Source organism: Phyllostomus hastatus, unplaced genomic scaffold, assembly GCF_019186645.2.
Source record: "Phyllostomus hastatus isolate PE091 unplaced genomic scaffold, TTU_PhHast_1.1 phas_scaffold_46, whole genome shotgun sequence".
In the NCBI taxonomy this organism is placed as follows: domain Eukaryota; kingdom Metazoa; phylum Chordata; class Mammalia; order Chiroptera; family Phyllostomidae; genus Phyllostomus; species Phyllostomus hastatus.
Genome location: NW_025334032.1, coordinates 42,532,368 through 42,553,137, shown reverse-complemented (window position 1 = coordinate 42,553,137; position 20,770 = coordinate 42,532,368). Strand labels below are relative to the sequence as shown.

Below are 20,770 nucleotides of genomic sequence, written 5' to 3'. Positions count from 1 at the left end.
GAAGCCGCGTAGTATTAGTTTTCCTCCTTCCTTCCCCTTCTTCGTAATGGAAAAAAAATTATAGCTCACGTTAATTGCCATTGTATAAAGGGATGGGCTAATCTACAGACAGTCATTCTCCAGCTAAAAGAAAACTCATTCCTTTAAATCCAAAGGGGTCTGAACATTTTATAGAACATGCATTATGTACTTCCTTACCTTCTTAAATGGCTGCTGATCGTGGTTTCCCCTTAAGGACTCAGGGTCATTATCACCAGCATTTGGCACTATAGAGAATCCTGGAACCAGCGGTAACCGACCGCAGGCTGGTCTCCAGACCAGGAAACCCAGGGGCATGATTTCCCGTGGCCCCTGCAGCTTTTATCCAAGGCTGACACAGTTGTACGATGGAGAGAAAAGAACATCTAACCATCTTGGTTTTGGATACCAAACCCTTCACTGCTTCCTTATCTGGGGATGCTTTTCCTCATGTCTTTGTTTATTTGCTCCGAGTTGGATTAGAGGACACCCCAAACTCTTAGCTTAGTGCCTAGTGAAGGATATTCCTGGTTGCTGTTACCTTTCTCCCAGTTCAGGGCTTTCTTACCCCTGTGTCTGAGGATCGCCCTATTTCCTCAGGAGGGGCCGGTAATCCTTTGTGCCCTCCAGTCAAGTGCATTTAGCCTCGGGGTAAGGGCTTGAAGGTTCTGCTCTGACAGAATTGTAGACTGTGTTTTGTTGAATGGACCTAAAGATGTCCGTTTTAAAATTAGACTCTTTGATGGTTTAAATTGATAGATAAAGCACCTCTGATTAAGAAGTGTTGTATTAGGACTTTTTTTTAATGTAGAAAAAAGGAGAAGAAACAAGGAAAGTAAATCTGGTATTTTTCTTTCCCCTGTGGAGAAGCTCTGTAACTGCACTGGAGCTGAAACATTTATCGATGGAAAAGCCTATTCTGTCCTGCAGCATCCAGCTCCCCTTCCACCCATGGACACGCGGGATAGATGGCTATCCGCACAGTACGCCGTGGGCTGTCTCTGGAGATCCGTGTTGTTTTGACAATTTTGTATTATTAAGCCACTTGAAAATGGGAAGGTAAACCCCTCTCAATCATACTTAAAATTGTAGCTAAGGAGATTTTTGTCTCTATTTCAAGGGGGGAAAAGATGTGATGTTCAAATAATACAGTAATAGGATTATAAGGGTCACATGAGAAAGTCAAGTGCATATCGGGCTACTGTGTGCGGTTACAGCAAAGACAATAGGCCTGTGGGAAAGAGTTTTTGAATGTGGGGCAGCTGACGCTTATACAAAGGGGCAGTTCTGCAGTAGGACCAGTTGTGAATCTTGGGTTTCATGCAAAAGCCTTGGCAAGTTCATACACAACCACTCTCAAAATAAGTGGAATAAACCAGCCCAGTGTAGCAGAATTTCCTCCACCCTTAAAATATATGCAGGTGCTTGCCAGGGTCAATCACACATTGAGGATTTTATTTTGCCCCAAGTCTATTGTCCAGAGCAGGTGATTTTAGAAATGACGGTGCACTGGCAATCAGATGACTCGAGACAAGTGTCAGCCTGACAGACAACTGATGCAAGGATATTTGTGTGTCATTTTCCTCAACCGAAATGAAGGATCAGCATAGATGTTTTTAAGGCAATCATTTAAATGCGAAGTTAATGTTCAAATAAAAAAAAAACAGGGCGTGGTAGGGCTGGTTGCTGAAAAATGCATCCAGTCCCTTCCTCCTAAGTCCCTTATAAACTTCTTTTTACTTTACAGGAAATTCTGGGAAAAAAAAATAGTGTTTTACCTTCCCTTTATTAGTCACTGGAATCTGCTCCTCTGGTATTTAAACCATACTCCAATGCAGATAATTAGAGAATGAGAGACCAGAGTGTTAATAATTTTCAAAGCAGATAGAACAGATGGTAGGAGTTTTTGCCAAGAAGTCTCAGGACAGTAAAGGAAGACGGGATGGTGGGAGGGGAGACAGTGGGCCTGGGTTTTGAAGCCGCACTCAGCTTAAGGAGGGAAACGCAGAGGGGTCTGATTAATCCCCAAAATGTTCAGACCCTGAGCCCTCACCTCCAGACACGGAGCGGGGCTGTCAGGGACTTTAGACGGGATGATCGTGATTGTCCCCAGGGAGCTCACAGACAGACTCGGGAGAGACAGTCGCAGACAATATGGTCAAAGCCCTATGCCGGTGCTCATGGCACACCCCACGCTCCGTGGAGAGCCTCAGGATCGTTCTGCTTCCCAGGTGGGGACCTTCTAGAACCAAGAAAACGACAGACTCTGTGTGTGAGCAAGGAAGAGGTCATGCTAACATTTCATTTTAACTCCCAAACACCTCATCAAGTATTAAGCAGCTCGTGCAAGCCAAGGTCACACAGCATCTGTAGCTGGAACCGCTTCTGCTGCGCCGAAGTGACTGATGACGACAGGACCGCAGTTCCCAGAGCCTGCATCTCTGCCTGTGACGCTTCCCCCACTCCCCCTTCTGCCGACACCTGTGTGGAAGGCAACGGTCACCTTCGTCGGGCCATAAACGTCCCTTCTCGGTATTTGTGGAGCCTTTTATTGCACGGCTGTTGCAGCCTGTCTTGTGTTGCTGGCGTAGTGCACGCTAGCTTTAATTACGGAGAATAGGGTAGGACATGGGTGAAGGGAGTGAGACGTTGCACCTTGAAGCCGTTGGTTCCGGTCCCCTTTGAGGCTGTGTCAGCCAGGACAGCATGCTGCGCTTTTCGCTGACAGCTGTGTGAAGAGGCAAAAGGGTCTCGTGCATCTTAAGTACATGGCCCTTTGTGTTTCTGGATGCGTCCTGCTGCGCGCAACAGAATTTATTTACAAGGGCACACACTGCACTTTTGCTAATATGCGGCCCGGCAACCTTCAAGCTTTGGAGGCCTGGCCTCTGGGACTCTCTTTTGCTAAGTAGCCAGACTTCCCCTGGGTGGGTCCCCTCAACTTTCTGAAATCTCGGGCCATTGACCATAATTTGGAAAACCTATAGATGCATGATTCAGGACAATTTTGATGCCTTGAGGAAGTCATGCTGGATACAAAACCTTTTTTTTTTTTACCCTAACCCTCAGCACTGGTTACAGAAGATGTTTCCACTGCGCTCACCAAACATGGAACCCAAGTTCCACTGCAGGTTCTCCACAGTCCTCAGGCAGGACCCGTAGGCTTGCTTAGCACAGAGAAATTCCACAGCAACTTCCAGGCTGGGAATTAGGATAAGCGAGGTCTGAGTTTCTTCCTAATAAGCATTATTAGGAGCTCAGAGCATTTAACCACTTGGGCAAGAAAGGGTAGAGATTTTCATTAAGAATTCATTTTTCTGTTGTTTACCAGGTTTTTACTACTTCTTTGCATTGTTCTCTTCTGCAATGCATGTCCTATATTGATTTAAGAATGAGTGGCACACGACATTTTGATGTAAATTGTACTTTTACATATTGTGTGTAGCCAGTTACAATAAAATCCAATGACGTGTAACTGCTGAGCTACGGTTGGGTGCTGGGGTAACCGGCTGGCTTTACATGGTCCAGTCCAGCCGGTGAACAGCCGGCCGTCGTCCTTACAGAGTGGGAAACTGCCCCCGGAATGAGGGGTTTCAGGACACCTCGCATGAAATACAAATCAGGGAAGATGATGGCGATGCCAGTGAGCACGGGGTTATGTGGGCAAGTGCAGACAGGGCGCCTCCTTTCCGTGGGACGAACACCGTGAACCAGGGAGGGTTTTGCTGACGAGAGTGACTGTGGACACCTACCGTGGCCCTCTGCAGCGAGAGTTCGTGACATGTTTTCGTAGATATCTCCAGCTTGGAACCAGTGACACCGTTCGTGCGAGGCCGTTGGCCCCCACCTGTCAACGATGAGTCTGGAGATGCGATGTTGGAACCCAGCAAAACTGAGAAACACTATTACATGTCACACATAACCCCAGATAAACTAGGCTCATAAGGCCACCCTACTCTCAGCTGATGACCTTCCTTTCTACCTGACTGAGAAAATTTAACCAACCACAAGAGAATTTGCACAACCACACCTACCCGCCTACCAGCCTCTCTTCCCGTGGAACCTCCCTTCCTCCCCGGCAGGGGCGGCCAACCTTTTGGCATCTCTGGGCCACGCTGGAAGAAGCAGAGTTGTCTTAGGCTGCACATTAAATACATTATGACGTGTAATCACACAAAATAATCTCATAATAGTTTAAGTAAATGTATGACTTTGTGTTGGGCCGCATCCGTAGCCATCCTGGGCTGCGTGTGGAACGGTCCCTGTTCCCGTCAAGACCAACAGAGCCGTGTGCCCTGGAACCTTCTCTCCTTGCCCCGTAAGGACTCGGCTGTCCTCTCCGCTGCGTGATTCCTGTTCTTCTCTCGACTGGATCTTTCCTGTCAGTGTAGAAACACATCCCACCTTAAAACAAACAGAAGCGCCCTGGACTCCGCTTCCCCAGCTGCCGTCCCATTTCTGCGTGGTCCGTGACCATATCTCCTGTGCACCCCGCCTCGCAGACTCTGTCTCCAAAGGGGCTTTTGCCTCCTGTCGCTTCCCCGTAACCCTTGTCACTAAAATCACCTTTCCACGGCTACATCTGGAGGTCGGGTCTCAGCCTTCCTCTTACTCGATGCACCTGCAGTACTTGCCACGTGTCTTCCCTGAAACGTGGTTCTCCTGGCTCCTAGAACAGCACTCTTCCTTGGAGTTGCCCCTGCCCTGCTGGCTGCCTCCTCAGCCTCCTTTTCTGGCTCCTCCTCCTCCTCCTCTCAGCATCACAACATTGTGTCCGAGTAACTCGTGCTGGTCTCACCCACCTTTAAAGGTTCAGAAGCCATGGGCACGATGCTCACGGGACAAGTTTGCATCTCCGCCCTAGACCTGGCTGCTGAAGTCCAGGTGCCCGTGCAGCCGCCTGCTCACTCAACCTCTCCACTCGTGTGTCTACGGACATCTCCAGCCCAACGCATCTAAAACCAAACCCCGGGTCTTCCTCTCCCACCCCGTTCCACCCGAATCTTCTTCACCCGTTCGACAGCACTGCTGTCTGTCTTTTCAGACCAGACACCTCCCATAGCCAAGTGCCAGCAAATCCTCCTTGTTCTGCTTTCTACATACATCCAGATACTGGCCCAGAACTTCGTCATCTCCTGTCTGGGCTGTCACAGCAGCCACCAAAGTGCTTTCCTGCTCCTCCCCTTGACCCCTTAGCCATGGTTCTGCCCAGCATCCAGGAGAGCATTGCAAAAAGTAGTGTAGGTCCTATCTTTTCTCCACCTTACTTCCGTCAGAGAAAAACCCGGTCCTTTGGCGTGGACCCTGCGGAGCACACGATCTGATTCTCATTATGTCCGACTGCATCTGCCTGCCGTCTTCCCGGTCCGCTGTGCCCTGGCCACCGGCCTGCTGGCTGCTCGTCGGTCCACGGGGAACACCCTGCGGTGGTAAGTGCATTGATCGCTAGTCCTGTGGCCGAGCTGCGGCTCCACCACAGGTCCTTTACCACGCACCCAGGCGCCGTCCTCCCGATGAGACTGTGCCCGCCCCATTTAGCACTGCAGCCTGCCATGCCCTCCCCCGTGTTGACCTCCTTCTCAGTTTCTTTTCCAAACGTCCCAACACACCACTGTTCTGTTTCCTGGTTCCTCTCTCCCCCAGTAGAATGTAAACTTCCTGAAGGCCAGGGGCTTCTTTATTGTTTTGTTTTGTTTTTCCACATCCCCAGCAGCTAGAATAAGGCCTCAGACACGGGGGAAGGTCAACAGACTTTTCTAACACGAGCGGATGCGATGCACGGCGCACTGTTAGTGAGCGGGGGGCCGTTCCTCGGGGCACACGGCACGTAGGTTGTCAGAATGTCAGAGCTGTAGACACAGCCAGGTGAGTGACATGAGCGCTGGTCGTGGTTGATGGGGAGGGTTTTCAACTAAATGATGGAAGTTCTTGTCAAAGCGGTTCCTTTCTGAAACTGAGCCCACTTCGCATAGACAGTCGGGCCTCATTTACTGTTTGGCCAGGTGTTGTGACAGCAGTGTCTGTCTCAAGGTCTATTTCAAGGTTACTTCGTCTGGCTCTTTGCCAGGAGCCAACAGACAACACGGTGAGGTCGGAATTCAGGAGAGGAGGGCGGTCTGGGCAGGGAACAGAAGCAGTGGACTGGGAGCAACTGTCCTGCAGCTTCCCACCTCGGGGAGGAGCAGAGGGGGCGGTTGCGTTTAGGGCGGTGCCAGGAGCAGCAGTGAGTGACAGCTGACAGCAGTCTGCAGTGGGCCAATCAGATACTGCGTTTCTCTGATCCCTGGTGGTCAGGCTGTGCCCACGAAAATGGAATGCAACATGAGTGTTATGTATTATGTCATGTTATATTGTATATATTATATCATTGAAAGGCAGGTAAGTGCCACTGGAGAAAACCAGGCCCTGATGCCGAGTGGCCGAGAAGAGACACCACGCGAACCGGGTTCAGGTGTTTGCAGTGAGAGCAGGGAGAGTGCGCAAGATCCGGCCCTCGCCACGCCCCAGTCCCTAAGGCCCGCACGTGCCCCACTTAGTGCTGCCGCGGAAGGACCGCTCCCCTTCCCGCTGGGGTCTGAAGCACAGAAAGGGGGGGGCATTGGCATACAGATGCTTCAACAGGACGTAGGAACACGCCTCACAAGGCGACACGCCCAGAGCAGGCTGTTGCGGTTGTGTGTCTCCCCAGCAGAGATGTCGCAGGTGCAGAGGGAGGTGGCAGACCGCACAGGGCGGCTTTTTCCGACATCTGATGCAGGTGTTGAGTTTCCCGACAACTCGGGGAGTTCAAACACCGGAGGGCGATTAGCTGGAATGGCCCTGGCAGCACGCAGCCTCCCAGCCGAGGAGCAGGGCAGCCACGGCGCAGGGCAGGGCTGGCCGTGCGCGGAGGGGTCCCGCTCCCCACCCAGCCTCTGCTGGCAGCCCCAGGGGAGGCCAGCGCACAGGGTCACACAGGACTTCGGAGAGAATCCTGGGGGAGGGGGCGAGCTCGCTGACGGTGGGGTGGGGGGAACAGGGCTGTGAGGCACCCGTTCGGGAGTGGAGGTTCCCACGGCCACAGACACCTTCCTGGCGAGAATCTAAAAATACAGAACCTGAGCTACGCGGGGGCGAAGTTCACCCAGCACGGCTCTGTCTCTGCTCTGTATGTCAGCACCCCGAAAGTGCCCTGGCTAGTTCCGGAGAACTTCTCACCTGCCAGTGGGTCGTCATGGAAACCCGCATTGACGCCTACTGTCTTAATCTGCGCTTGGCTCCAGGGGCATAGAAGCGGCAGAGCAAAGTCTTTTGTGAGGCGGAAAAACGTGCAGACTCTTGGTGCCTCTCCATCCGAGGCTGTCACTGATGACCTCACAAAAACGAGGCACGTGTCAAAGCTTGTTTTTCCTCGCTGAGGACTCCCTGGTGCCAGGCCAGCGCTTGATGGTCAGGGACAGGGCCTGGGGCGCATCCGAGGAACGGCAGCGCCCCCAGAGGCAGGAGCTCCGAGGCGGTGGCGACCTGTGTGCCTGCAGGTCCTGGTGCCGGAATCCCCCAGGGGTTCTTCCTGCGGCCGGTGCCGATCGGGACACTGCTGCTTTGGCGCGCTCCTGGGCACCTGTGACGCATCCCCAGTCCGTCCTGTGGACAGGCGGGGCACGACCCCGGCCCCCTGACCTCCAGGCAGGCAGGGAGTTCTGGCCTCGGCTGTAGCCATGGGGACGGTGAATGGTTTTAATGGAAGAATAGCATCTGTTCTTGTCTTAGTCTGCCTGGGCTCTCATGACAAAAGGCCACGGACTGGGTGGCTTAAACACAAGTTTATTTTCTCGTCGTTCTGGAAGCTGTGAGTCCAAGATCAAGGTTCTGGCCCGTTTGGTGTCTGGTGAGCGCTTTCTTCCATGTTGGCAGAAGCCCACTTGCTTCCCACTTGGCCTTCCCTTGTGCGTGTGAGGAGGAGGAGAACTGGCTCTCTGGGGTCCTCTGATGAGGACACTAATGCCGTTGGGCCGGGGCCCCACCCTGTGAGCTCACTAAACCTTGGTTACCTCTCAAAGGCCCTGTCGCACAGACACTCGTGTGGGGGTTAGGGCTTCAACATGGGGGTAGTTGAGGGGCACCCAATTCAGTCCCTGATAGTTCCCAGTTAAACAGAAATACCTTTTGTCCCTGTATCCCTTTGAACTGAATACTGCAGTTGCATCTTTTTTAAAAAGGGCCGGTTAGTAAATGAAAGACTAGAGTGGGCCCATTCTCTTCAATGTTTAGCATGACAGCTGTCTGTAAACCAGAAGTTTGAGAGTCACTGAGTGAGACCATCCTACCGTGAGTGGAGGGAAAGCTGTGATTTGCTCTTGGACTACGTCCAAAACTGTTTTATAGTTACCCCCCTGACACCCCCACTCCACCCCACCCCCACCAAGATTTCCTTGGGATCTTCTGAGAATCCTTTGGTCCACTTGAGAAAAATAAGAGTTAGAAGTCAGTGTGGATATTACCTATTGTGTCTAATATAATAATTGTGCATTTGTAACAGTATAAAATTTCTACAAATGGTTTGAGTTCGAATGAAATAATATGTGCAACACACAGCTCAAGCATAAAGGATGACATAAACAACACCCGTGTACACACTGCCCAGCTTGCGGACAACACCACCAGTGTCTAAACCCAATCCATCCCCCTCCCTCGTCCACAGGAGGGCTGACCTGTGATGTTTACACTGCCCGAGGTCCTCTTCACAGTGTCCCGCATGTTGATTGTGACCCTACCATGTGCACCTTGGTTTTGTGTGGGGATGAGGGGAAGGGGTGGTGGGCTTCATTTCCCTTTATTTCTAACATTGCTGGGGAGGGAGAGAGGGGCAGGCCTCCTGTTAGAGTCCTCTGAGCCAGGGCCCACAGCCTGTCTCGGTGCCCTGCGCCCACGCAGCCCTGACCAGTGAAGCTCTCGTCCTGCACGTGGTCCCGTGAATGCCTCTCTGTGAGGAGCCAGCCGGCTTCAGGCGGCCGCTGATTTTCCGCTGGCTTAGGAGTTCCTCCTAAGATATTCTTAGGTCAGAATATCTCATCACGTGTTATCCACCCTTCTTAGCTGTTCCTCTGAGAACCTGGGCTGTACCTTTGGAAAGGGAAGGCTGTACTGTAACAGTTTTAAGACTTTCACACCATGTTCCCATGTTACCTTTTCATCTGTGCAGAGCTATGCTGTCCTGGAAGAATCTCATTGTGATCGTGCACCAGTTACTTTTTTTGGTCACCTAGTTAATTTGGCCTCTCTTTTTTTAAAGGACCGCACAATAATTTGACAAAATGTACGTAAACAGCTGATTCCCTTGACTTGCTAGAGATCATGCTTCTCATTGGGATGCACCTGGGCAGAAAGGAACAGAAATGCATTTAAGGCCCTGGCTGGCGTAGCTCAGTGGATTGAGCACGGGCTGCGAACCAAATCATGGCAGGTTCGATTCCCAGTCAGGGCACATGCCTGGGTTGCAGGCCACGGCCTCCAGCAACCACACATTGATGTCTCTCTCTCTCTTTCTCCCTCCCTTCCCTCTCTAACAATAAAAAAAAATCTAAAAAGAAGAAAACTTTAGAAATGCATTTAAGATTTAAATTATAACTTTGTTCAGAATTATAGCTTCGTGTGTTTCCATGTGCGTATGTGTGTGTTTTCCACTAGGCGGCTACAACAGACGGGAGAGCGGACCCCGGCCGGCCCGCCCTGAGGCTGCTGAGCGGGTCCGTGTACTGCGGCGCGGAGACTCTGGGGAAGGAGCTCTTCCTGTACTTCGGCCCGCGGGCTCTGCGGTGAGATAAACCTGCCCCGGACTCTGCCGAGCGATGGGTAGGAGGCTTTTCCAGCAGCTTGCTGGTCGTCACAGTTAATCATGGAGAAAATACTCCTCCTTTAAGAGCGCTCTAATGGAAGAGGCTGAGATTCTATCACGGAAAGCAGTGAGCAGAAGAATACATTGTGATGTCATCATGACTTGGAGAGCGAGTCACTTTATTTCTTTTCTTAAAGAACGGATCGGCTCGGAGGGCTTCCTGAGAGAGATCAGAGCAACACAGCTCTGCTCTGCCCTCCTCCGAACCTCCTACACGGCTCCTCTCCCGTCTGGTGGCACCGAATGTTTGTTGCATTAGCAACATCAGTTTCTCGGTATTCATGACAGCTCCTAGCTTGGTTTAAGTGTATCTCTCAGTATCTTTATATTTCCTTGTCTGCGTTCTCTCTCTCTGAAGCCTTGGATGGAATTGGACACTTATTTACAGAGTTCCAAAACTTTCCATGGAGGGGACAGGTTCCCCATTGTTCTGCAGTGCTTACAGAAACTCACTGATGATCTGTGGGCAAGGGAGGCCACTGCATCTACTGCCTCGGTTGACTTAGTGATAAAAATGTGGAAACGTATGTCACTGGCAGAGCATGACCACCTGCTGATTTCTGCAGAGAAATGAAACAGGCCCATGGGTGAGTTTGCCTCTCCCATCTCGGTCCTCCCGGAGTGTAGCCTAAGCTACTGCACACTGTAAAGATTGGCGCTGCTTCCTGGAAGGTGCCGAATGTTTCCTTAAGATATTTGGCAGTTTTAATCTTAAAAGTCTCATGACTAGACTCCATGCTTCTAACTGAAGGTAAATAATGGCCACAAGGAGACGACACGTGACTATATTATGAGATAATCAGAGACAATAGGATTGTTATTTATTGCGTCTCATCTGCCGCGTGCTTAGAGGACTTCAGGGTTTATGTCATTGCTGGTCCTTGGAGGTGTTCCCCAGAGTCAGCAGTGGCTGTCCGTGGACAGCACCGTCCCGTCCCGTCTGGAGGAGATCACAGCAGCACGTGCCCCATGGGGTACGTGGGGCTGACCCACTGCAGGCTGCGTCCCGGGTGGGCCGAGCAGAGCGGGACGTGACGGCATCCTGCGAGGGGGGTTGCAAACCTTGCCGTGTTATTGACCCTCCGGTGTTGGGTGCAGATTTATCTGTGCGCCCCCCCCACCCCCAGACTCACGAGGGGCAGCATTTCTCCTGGCAGGGCTGTCAGGAAGGGGACAAAGGGAAGGCAGTTCTTCAAACTAAGGAAACGGTGCCACCCCTGAGCGGGTGTATGTCAGGGTGTACTGGGGGGAAGTGTAGGGGCCGCTTCCTTCCAGTTCCCTCCAGCCTTCACGACTGTGGGGTATCACAATTCAAGGTCAATGACAGACAATTTGTTTGAATATGAACGGAGCATCCTAAAGTCAACTGTAGCCCGTTTCACAATGGAAGTTAAAAAAATGCGCTCACCAACCTGTGTTGTGTGGCAGAATGGGGACTGCCACAGAAACGGGACAGTTGTGTGAGTCTGCATGTCTGTGGGCAGGAGATAGAGGCGCAGTCTTGACTTTGGACTTCTGTTTCCTGCCCAGTGGGCTGGCCAGCCCTTTAGGGAGCTTATAGCCAGAAACACGCTTGTGCTTAATGATCGCGTACAGTTCTCCCTGAGGGCTCAGCTTTGTACAGTTAAAACTGCCCATGGGTTTGAGTGCCTCTTACAGGGCAGGCCGTGAACCTTGGGGGTTGTGGGGGGCGGCACTGGTTGTGAATCTAGAAATCAGGCGTAGCCCGCTGTGAGAGACAGTGCCACGGAGATATCCGAAGATGCAAATTAGGCAGGGACTGTCGGTCCTCCGAAAAGATGCATCATAGTGCTCAGGTGCTTGTGAGAGCACTACGTATAGAGTGCTACAGATACACACTCGTTTTAGGTGTACAGTTGTGGTAGGCATGATTAATGCCTATACTTCTTCTGAGCACTGTATGGGCGTTCTTCATGTGCAACAAAGAGAAGTCATTTTTAACTTTTTTATACATGTCACGAGTACTCATTAGAGCAAACTGAGAAATGAAGAGCAAGCAGGAATAAGTGTACACATTCCCGTCCCACTACCAAGTACAATCTCTGTGAAGTGTGGTCGCGTGTATCGCCCGTCTCGGGGGTGCGTGCATCTACACGTCCACTCACCCGGACACACCCGCCGACAAGCTGCCGTTGGCGATCGAGATGAACACAGCTGTTCCATCTTGCACCAACGTCTAAAGGATATATATTTTTAATGAATCTCTCTTTCCAAAACACTTCGCTATTTCCAGTCTGTGACGCGCGTGACGCTGAATGTTAGCAATTATCATCCACACTCAGAAACTATATCTGAAATATTTTAGAGGCCCTGCCATCCTAGAGGAGCTTTACGCATGATCGATTTTGCGATTTATTGCAGTTTAAGTGATATGATCCTCTAGACAGACATGCAAGAGATAATGTGACCATTCTTTTTAGGGCGCCAAAAAAAAAAGTCTTTATGGAATGCATCAGATGCTGCTCACAGAAGCGTTTTGCAGTTTAGACTTAGGTTTTGTAGCCTGTCACTTCCCCGGTTAGCCAGAAGAGAAGTGCGAGAAAGATGCTAACTGGGTTCTGGACTGCCGTGGTGAACACCTGCTGTGGTCTGCCCGGCGAGCGCCCTGGTCTCCCGGGGCCTTTCCGTGCCGGAAGCTGGTCGTCTGGCTGCAGGAACCACGGAAGTCAACTTGACGCTAACCTAATCTTACTAACTTCTGCTCTCGTGCTCAGTCTGAGTTTTTGCTGAGACTTTATTTTTTTCACATTTTTTTATTGTTGTTCAAGTACAGTTGTGTCCATTTTCTCCCGCCCCAGCCATCCCCACTTCCCACCCTTGATCCCACCCCCTTTGGTTTAGTCCATGTGCCCTTGACACACGTTCCTTGATGGCCCTCCCCCTCCCCCCCCATATCCCTCTCTACCCTCCCTGGTTATTGTCGGTTTGTTATTCATTTCAGTGTTTCTGGTTATATGTTTGCTTGCTTTCTTGTTTTGTTGATCAGGTTCTACTTACAGGTGAGATCACATGGCATTTGTCTTTCACCTCCTGGCTTATTTCACTTAGCATAATGCTCTCCAGATACATCCATGCTCTCGTAAAGGATAGGAACCCCTTCTTTCTCTCTGCTGCACAGAATTCCATGGTGTAAATGTAGCATAGCTTTTTGAGACTTTCTGACCTGGTGGGGAGCAGGGTCTGGCCCTCTGATGTAGGAACCTGAGGATGTGAGGCCTTAGAATTGGGAGGTGGCTGAGTGCCTCGGCCTGTCCAGAAGACAGTGTGGGGTGCCGGTGGCCAAACCAGCCCACACGCAGCACAGAGAGCCTCACGGGTGTTTAGGCCATGTTCCTGAGACCCCGCCCCATTCCTGGCTTCCCTGCCACTGAAATCTGCACTCCCTGAGATTCCATGAGCTGCTAAGTAGTCCTTGGTGCCTACATTTTTTTGAGTGGTGTTTCTGTCATGTGCTCTTAAAGAGCTGACCATTATCAAAAGGTACAAACTTCCTTCCATCAACTAACTCAGTCACGGGGATGTCATGTACAGCATGGTGATGGTAGTTTTAATAAGGCTGCGTATTTGCAAGTTGCTAAATGAATAGATCCTAAGAGTTTTCATCCCAAGAAAAGCATTTTTTGTAACCGTGTGAGGTCAGGGATGTTGACTGGACTGATTGTGCTTATTTTGCAATGCATGCAATCATTGAATCATTGTGTCAGATAGTTGAAACGAATATAATGTTGTATATTATATGTTATACCTCAATCTATGTCAGTCATACCTCATTTCAAATAAATGATTGAATGAATGGAAAAAAGAAAGCTGAATATTAATGTCATGTCAGGCAGAAAATTAAATATTTTAGTTTTTGAAATGGTAACTCTTTTCTTCTATTTCAGCCACATATGCTTCGGTGTGTAACTGGAGAAAATACAGAAACTTCCACCCCATTTATTTGCCTGCTCCCTGCACCTGACAGCCGGCGGGGTCACGGCTTCTGCTGCTTTCCTCTTCCTGCCTCTTTCCATAAAACACACTGTTTTATTCTAAATTTCCCCTAGTTTAAAAGTTATTTAAGTCAATCATACAACATTACGATAGTTCCAAAAAGTGTAAAGGAAAAAATAAATAGCACCAAAAAAAGCACTCTTAACGGTTTTTGTGACTATCATAGATAAAATATAAGTTGTATATAAACTATGTATTCATCCATGGCATGGATTGTAATATGATATTACATAGAATAATTTCATAGAAATGGGGATTTTAATTTACATTTGGCTTTTCATTACACATACATGCATATTGTATTGGTCGGTCAATGTTGAAATATACACCTGCCTTATCATATATGTGTGCAAAGCGTACCAGTGTATGGTTCTATCATCATTTTTAAAACTATTTTTATTTATTTTTAGAGAGAGGGGAAGGAAGGGAGAAAGAGAGGGAGAGAAACATCAATGTGCGGTTGTCTCTCATGTGCCCCTCAACTGGGGACCTGGTGCGGAACCCAGGCGTGTGTCCTGACTGGGAATCGAACCGGTGACCCTTTGGTTTGCAGGCCTGTGCTCAATCCACTGAGCCACACCAGCCAGGGCAGATCTATCATTGTTTAATCAACCACTGCTGATGAGCATTTTCCCTTATTTTTCACTCTCATAAATAACTCTGAAGTTAACATCTCTGCACACATGTTACTATTTTCCTGGGATACACTCCTAGACGTGGATTTGCTGAGTCTTACTTCCTGGTGCTCTTGGTATCAGTTTTGAAGGCACGTAGAAATCTGTCCCGAAGGGAGAGCAAAGCGCCCCCGACTGGTGGCACAGGAGGGAATGACGTGCGTGTGGCCCGCGGTGGCTCTGAGTCCGTGTGTTCATTCACGCGGCGGCGCCACGCTTTCAAAGCCGGTGAGCACGGTAACCCTGCGGAAGGTGGGGGACTCAGCACCGCACGCTCCCCTGGCCTGGATTCCGCAGTCAGTCACTTGAATTTTTAGACTGATTTTAAGTTTCCTGCCCTGTTACCACTTCTGGGACATCTTTGGGTCTGGCTCTGTTGACCACTTGTCTCTCAGCATTGGGTTTTATGTCTTTATCTTTTTGTGTGTGTGCATTATGATTTTTCTTTAATTCTAGGTATCACATTTGGAAGAACATAATATTTAAGCCCAGAAATAGTAATGCACCTTCCAGGGGGTGGTGAGGGTGGGGGACTGAGTGGGTCTGACGGCAGTTGAGTCTGGTTCAGGTTTTGGGGTGTGCTGTTGCCTTCTGCGCATTGGCCAGGTCCGAAACTCCAGCTGTTCCCGCCGCTTTGTGGCTGCTCTGCGGCTGGTGCGGGGCCTGGGGAGGCAAGGGCCGGCCTCTCTGTGCACACTGCACCCTCGGGCCGCAGGGGAGTCCGAGCTCCCGAGTCTCCTTCCTGTGTCCCAGTGGGAACAGTCTCCTCGCATCATTGCAAGATTCTGTTCAGAGCTGAGCCCCCGCTGCACCCCCAGGGACAGGTGGCTTCAGATGCTGCTGGTCCTCAGCAGCTGTGCGCCTGCCCTGGGCCTGGGGCGCCGGGTGCAGCCCTGCCCTCCCCAGCAGCAGACCTCTGGTGCTTGTCATTGGGTGCAAGACTTACCTCGCGGCGAGTCTTTTGGGACGGAAAGCCTTTGGCTTTCACCTCTCCCTCTGCTATAACGGTGTAAGGCTTTTTAAGGCGTTGGCTTCACTGGAGTGTTTGAGAAGCAGGCAGGGTTTGTGCAGACGGGTGCCCTACTGCCCAGGGTGACTCCTTCAGGTCCAGGTCCGCTGCTGTGACTGCCCCCTTCCTCCCGCGCAGCCACTGCGTGGACACTGCGGAAAGCACTCAGAGTAAGGACACAGCCAGCTTCCGTCCGCCTCCAGGAATTCCAAACCGACCTACCAGCCACACTCAGTACTTGCAAAGTTGTTGAAAATTTAGCTGGTTTTTTTTCCTTACCCATTTTTATGTTGGCGGTCTCTTCTTCCCGTGCTCTACCACGGTGGGCCAGTTGTCTGTTTGTCTTTCCATGGAGGGCTTGTCACTCATCGGAATCTAGCTGCCTGGCTGCCTGCAGACTCGCGTTTCTGATGGGCTCAAGAACATCTGTGGTTTTGGACGTAACGCGATTTCTTTTTTCTCCTCGCTGGGGTGGGAGCTCCACTCGCTCTCAGCTTCTGAAGTCTCGGGAGGAAGCACACCACCCTTCTTCCTCTTCAACAGACTGTATTCAGGCTGTATTTCTTCTATAACCTACTTCTCTGCGTTCCTAGCATAAACTACACTCGTCATGTTCAGCTCTGTTATATCTCAGATACTTCTGACCACCTGGTAATGTTCATAAGCAATCGCCTTATTAGCAGCGTGTCGTCATTAACATGAATCTGTAACCGGGCTGCTGTGAATGCTGTTCATGTTGTTCATGCTGAAGGGCGTGCAGGTGACTCTGACGGGGTAGCCTGGGTGCGTGTGGCTAATGTCTCAGGTAGAATCAGGTCTTAGGTACCGGTTTGTTTTAGGAAGTTATTTCTAAGTGGAGGGAGTTTCTGTCTCTTCAATTTTTAGTCTGGACATAGTGTGTGCACTGTGCCTTTGGTTGTAAGTGACAGACACCCAACTCAGACAAGTCCAGTAGTTATTTATTGTAAGAATTCGGGGTGTCGTATGATCCCCGAAGGTAATGCAGCCGGGCCTCAGGGAGACCTGGGAGCAACGGCTCAACGTAGCGATGGCCGGACGTGGGGGCGGCGGCGGCGAGGACTGCCCTTCCCGAGTCTGGCGCTCACGGACACCTGCACTCAGGCCTCCCGGCCCTTCCCTGGTGTCGGGGAACGCTGCCATGGACAGACCGCTCCCCTGTTAGCTCTCCCCAAACCGCAAAGAAGCGACCTCTCTGTGTCCCAAGTCCGTAAGATCACCGGGAGAACTCGGGTGAATCCAGCTTAGATGCGGATGGATCCTGCGTGACTCCGGTGTCCGTTCCAGAGTCCCCTGTGTCTGAAGTGGGGGCAGGCAGGGTCCACTTCGGGTTGGGCCCAACACTCACCGCGGTCAGGTCAGGCAGAGTCACGCGGTGCAGAGGGAGTGATCTCCGGGGGCCACTGGATGGGGGAGGGAGGGGGGAGGGAGCTCGAGAGGATCAACAGACAGCAATAAGGTTCTAATAAAATTGTCCTGCCCCGGCCGGTTCCTCAGTCAGTTAGAGCATCTCCCAGAGACGCCAAAGTTGCGGGTTCGATCTCCCGTCAGGGCACATTCTAGAACCAACCAGAATCAACCAGCGAATGCATCAGTAATTGGAACAGTGAACCGATGTCTCTCCCCCTGCCCACTGTATCTTCCTCTCTCTCTAAAAGCAATCGATATAAAAATTGAGACACATTCCCACGCTAGGTTATTATCATGAGGACAGTGGAGAAGCAACTTTAGCTCTCGGGTGCGCATGTCACACGAGCCTCTGTCCTGGGTGGTGATGGTTCCGGTGCCAGAGATGCTCATGGCGCCCCAACATTTTCCACCGTGCAGATTTCCCCCGTCTAGGTTAAAGGGACTTAACAATAAACACATAGAATCTGTTGGTTTATTGGGGCTCAGTTATCTATCAAAGCTTAGCTATTTAATAGAGGTAAAATGAAAGGTAGTCCTTCTAGGCACCTTTCCCCGTAAATTGACTAGCTTTATGGAGAAGACCCAAAAAAGGCATGCTTCCTGGGATGACTCCTGCATCCGAACTGGGCCTTCGCCTTTCCGATGTTGTGTAGGTGCGGTTTCATTATCGGAAGTGATTTAGAAGCCCCTTTATGAGCCGCGTGGCTGGAGGGATTCTAGAGACGATGGCTTTTGGGCACGGCAGCCGTACACCTTCCACCAGGGTCGGACCCCCATTCACTAAATCACGGAGTCCTCATGGGCACACACGTCTCCCGTCAAGAGCTACGGGCATTTGAAATGCATGTGTGATTGATGGCAGGGCATGCAGAGTGTAAAACCCACATTTTTAAAGGTAGACTGGCTAACCTTGTACAGTACTATAACACGGTGCTTTGGAATCGGAAGCACCGGGCAGTAACACTTGCTGCCAAAAGAGCCGTATTTATTAACTCAACGGAGCTGCAAGGAGGAGGATCGGAAGGGCAGAACACAGTATTTCATCTCAAGAATCACTTTTGATCTTCGTCAGAGGTCTCATAAAACCATTTTCCTTTTTTTTTTTAAGCTGGACGTGCTAATCAATCCTATAAAAACTGAAAGGTTATGAATTTTTTATCACCGCGTTGTGGCTTTCGAGTTAACCGTAAATATTTATAAATTCCCTCTTCCCAACACATATAAAGGTAGAAGCATTGGTAGGAAGGTAGAGAACTAGAAGAATTGAAGACAATATCATTTTGAGTTTTTCTTTTTTCTTTTCTCTTTTTTGATGTGTAAGATTTTGCAAAACATTTTATTATGTTAGAGTAAAGCAGGGGAGGTGAAAAGACTTTTAAGTGTCTTCAACTTGGAGATATCATTTTGTAGTGGGTAAACATTTCCCATCCACTGTGGCTAGAAATAAGAACTTCGCATGTTAGTGGCTTTGTAGAATTTATAAAAACACAAACTGTAGGCGATTCAAATTTAGCCTCATCTCATCCCAAGCCTTTGAACCCGAGAGAAAGCTGAAGGCTGCCTGACTGTTCCGTGAATAAAAGATGTTTCATCTGACAAGAAGAGTGGAGTAAGATCTGTTTTCTTGGGCTTATTTTTGAGGCCTTATTCTTTCTCTAAGAATTTGTTTTACTTGTGGATTGAAAAACGGATTGTCACCTCTGCCAGTTTTTATAAAGATACAAAGCCTTATCAGAAAAATACATATTGTTAGCCACCACTGTTTGCCCTTCCAAAGTGCCTGCCCTGACTCACCTTGGTGTGCTGACAACCCAGAAAGTGAAGAGAAGGAACAGAAATGGGATACATGGTATGCTTTCTGCCACTCAAAAGGGATTTGCTTTTGTTTCAGGATTCATTTTGGAATGAAGGGCTCCATCACCATTAATTCGCTTGAGTATAAAAATAAAAGTGGAGTTTCTCCTGTGTTGGAAGTCCAGCTCACCCGGGATTTGATTTGTTTCTTTGACTCGTCGGTGGAACTCAGGTGAAAAATAAAATAAAATAAAATAAAATAAAATAAAATAAAATAGTGCTTCAGCTTCAGACGTCTAAGGGGTATCACATGTGGAAATAAATAAATACATAGAATTTTAAAAATTGGCTTATAATGGATAAAAGCTCATCCTAAAAGAGCCTTCAAATACTAGAGCCCATTGGGTCCTATTCTATCAAAGCTCATTTTCAGTGACACTCTGTGAAGTCGCAACCAGACGTATGATTCATGTGTCTTATATCCCTTCCTATAGAAACGCAGCCGAAAGCCGACAAAGAGTACGCATGATGGAAGAACTGGATGTATGCTCGCCCAAATTTAGCTTCCCCCGAGCCGAAAGGGAGCTTAAGCAGCAGACCGGACGCATGCTCTGCGACGTGTTACTGGACCAGCGCGTCCTGCCGGGGGTGGGCAACATCATCAAAAACGAAGCTCTCTTGGACAGCGGTCTCCACCCAGCTGTGCAAGTAGGTCCTGTGTATTTTTTTTAAACTGTGTCTGTATTTTTAAATACTGTTAAGGGACCCACACGGAACACTTAAATCTGCATTGTGCGGTGACATTCTCCCCGGACAGGTCCCAGAGGCCTGGGCTCCTGTCAGTCTCTGTGAGGCCAGCCCTGCCCGCGCTGTTGAAAACTGTTCTCGCCTCCCCACTCCCGATCCATACTCCCAGCCTCCCATCACGTGCTTTGCTTCTTATTTTCCCCACACCCTGGATCACTTTCTAACACTGTGTACTCTTTGTTATGTCTGCTGTTCAAAAAGCGCTCTCCTCTGCGAGAATGCGGTCTCCTAGGAGGGCCGCGAGTCTCCGTTCATCGAGGTGCCCGAGCAGCAGGATGCAGCTGGGCGCAGGATTGGCCTGAGCGAAATATTTGAGGAGTGTGTGAACGAACTCGGCTCACACCTTTGTTTGTTTTCGTAGCTGGCATAGTAAATGCACACTCAGCAGACCCTCCTGACTCCTGGGAAATGCAGATTCCGTGGGATGGGAAGAATGGAAGCGAGGCAGCAGGGGCTAAGGGATGAGTGCTCAGGGAAAAACTGGAAACAAAATTTGGAGTGCTCGTTAAAATAGCTTAGTTTGGAGGGAAGGGCAAATACTAGACTTCTAGAGGAAGCTGCTAGTGTAACCGGAAAAGACACCGGCGTTCGGGCTGCCTGTCACTACCAAATTCAATAAGCAATGACAGTGATTGAATCTTTTTTGGTGCTTTATTCAGATGGCCGGGGATCCGAGAAGATGGCAGGTTCATACCCTAACGAACCATTTTACTCTTTCTTTCCCGGCCAGATCTTTTATAAGGGGTTTGGGGGAGGGCAAACAAGGTGTCAGCGAAAGCCTTTGAAATTCAACAGTTGCCTCCAAGGGGGAAGGGTAGTCGCTTGCTTCTTCCTGGTACAGAGGTCTCCAAGAGGTCATCTGCTTATTCTTAGGCGCCAAGATAGGCCTTATCTGTAGTTACTGAAACAAAAACTTAACATACACATCACTTGCTAGATTGATGACTATTTACCTTAAGCTAAATTTTCCCAAGTCTTAAGCCCCTATCACTAGGACTAGAACTGGGTTTGTGGTGGTTGTTGTTTCCTTGTTCCTCCGCTGGAGAGATGCGAAGTTATTTATACGTTGAGAGAAAAGTACTGGCAGAACGGGAGAGGTTAAGACCGCAGAAAACAGGACAAAGCTGCGAGAAGGTCAGAGAGGTTAGACCT

General features: G+C 49.8%; 1 protein-coding gene across 2 annotated transcripts in view; it reads left to right on the top strand.

The window, feature by feature from the left end:
• NEIL3 (nei like DNA glycosylase 3) overlaps positions 1-20,770 on the top strand; it is a 38,855-nt gene that overhangs the window by 4,419 nt on the left and 13,666 nt on the right. Inside the window, exons 2-4 of one of the 2 annotated variants that reach the window (XM_045821686.1) lie at positions 9,685-9,812; positions 18,909-19,043; positions 19,306-19,519. In XM_045821686.1, coding sequence (XP_045677642.1) covers positions 9,685-9,812; positions 18,909-19,043; positions 19,306-19,519 — 477 coding nt within the window. The remainder of the gene's footprint in view (positions 1-9,684; positions 9,813-18,908; positions 19,044-19,305; positions 19,520-20,770) is intronic. The other variant, XM_045821687.1, reaches the window with a different exon arrangement.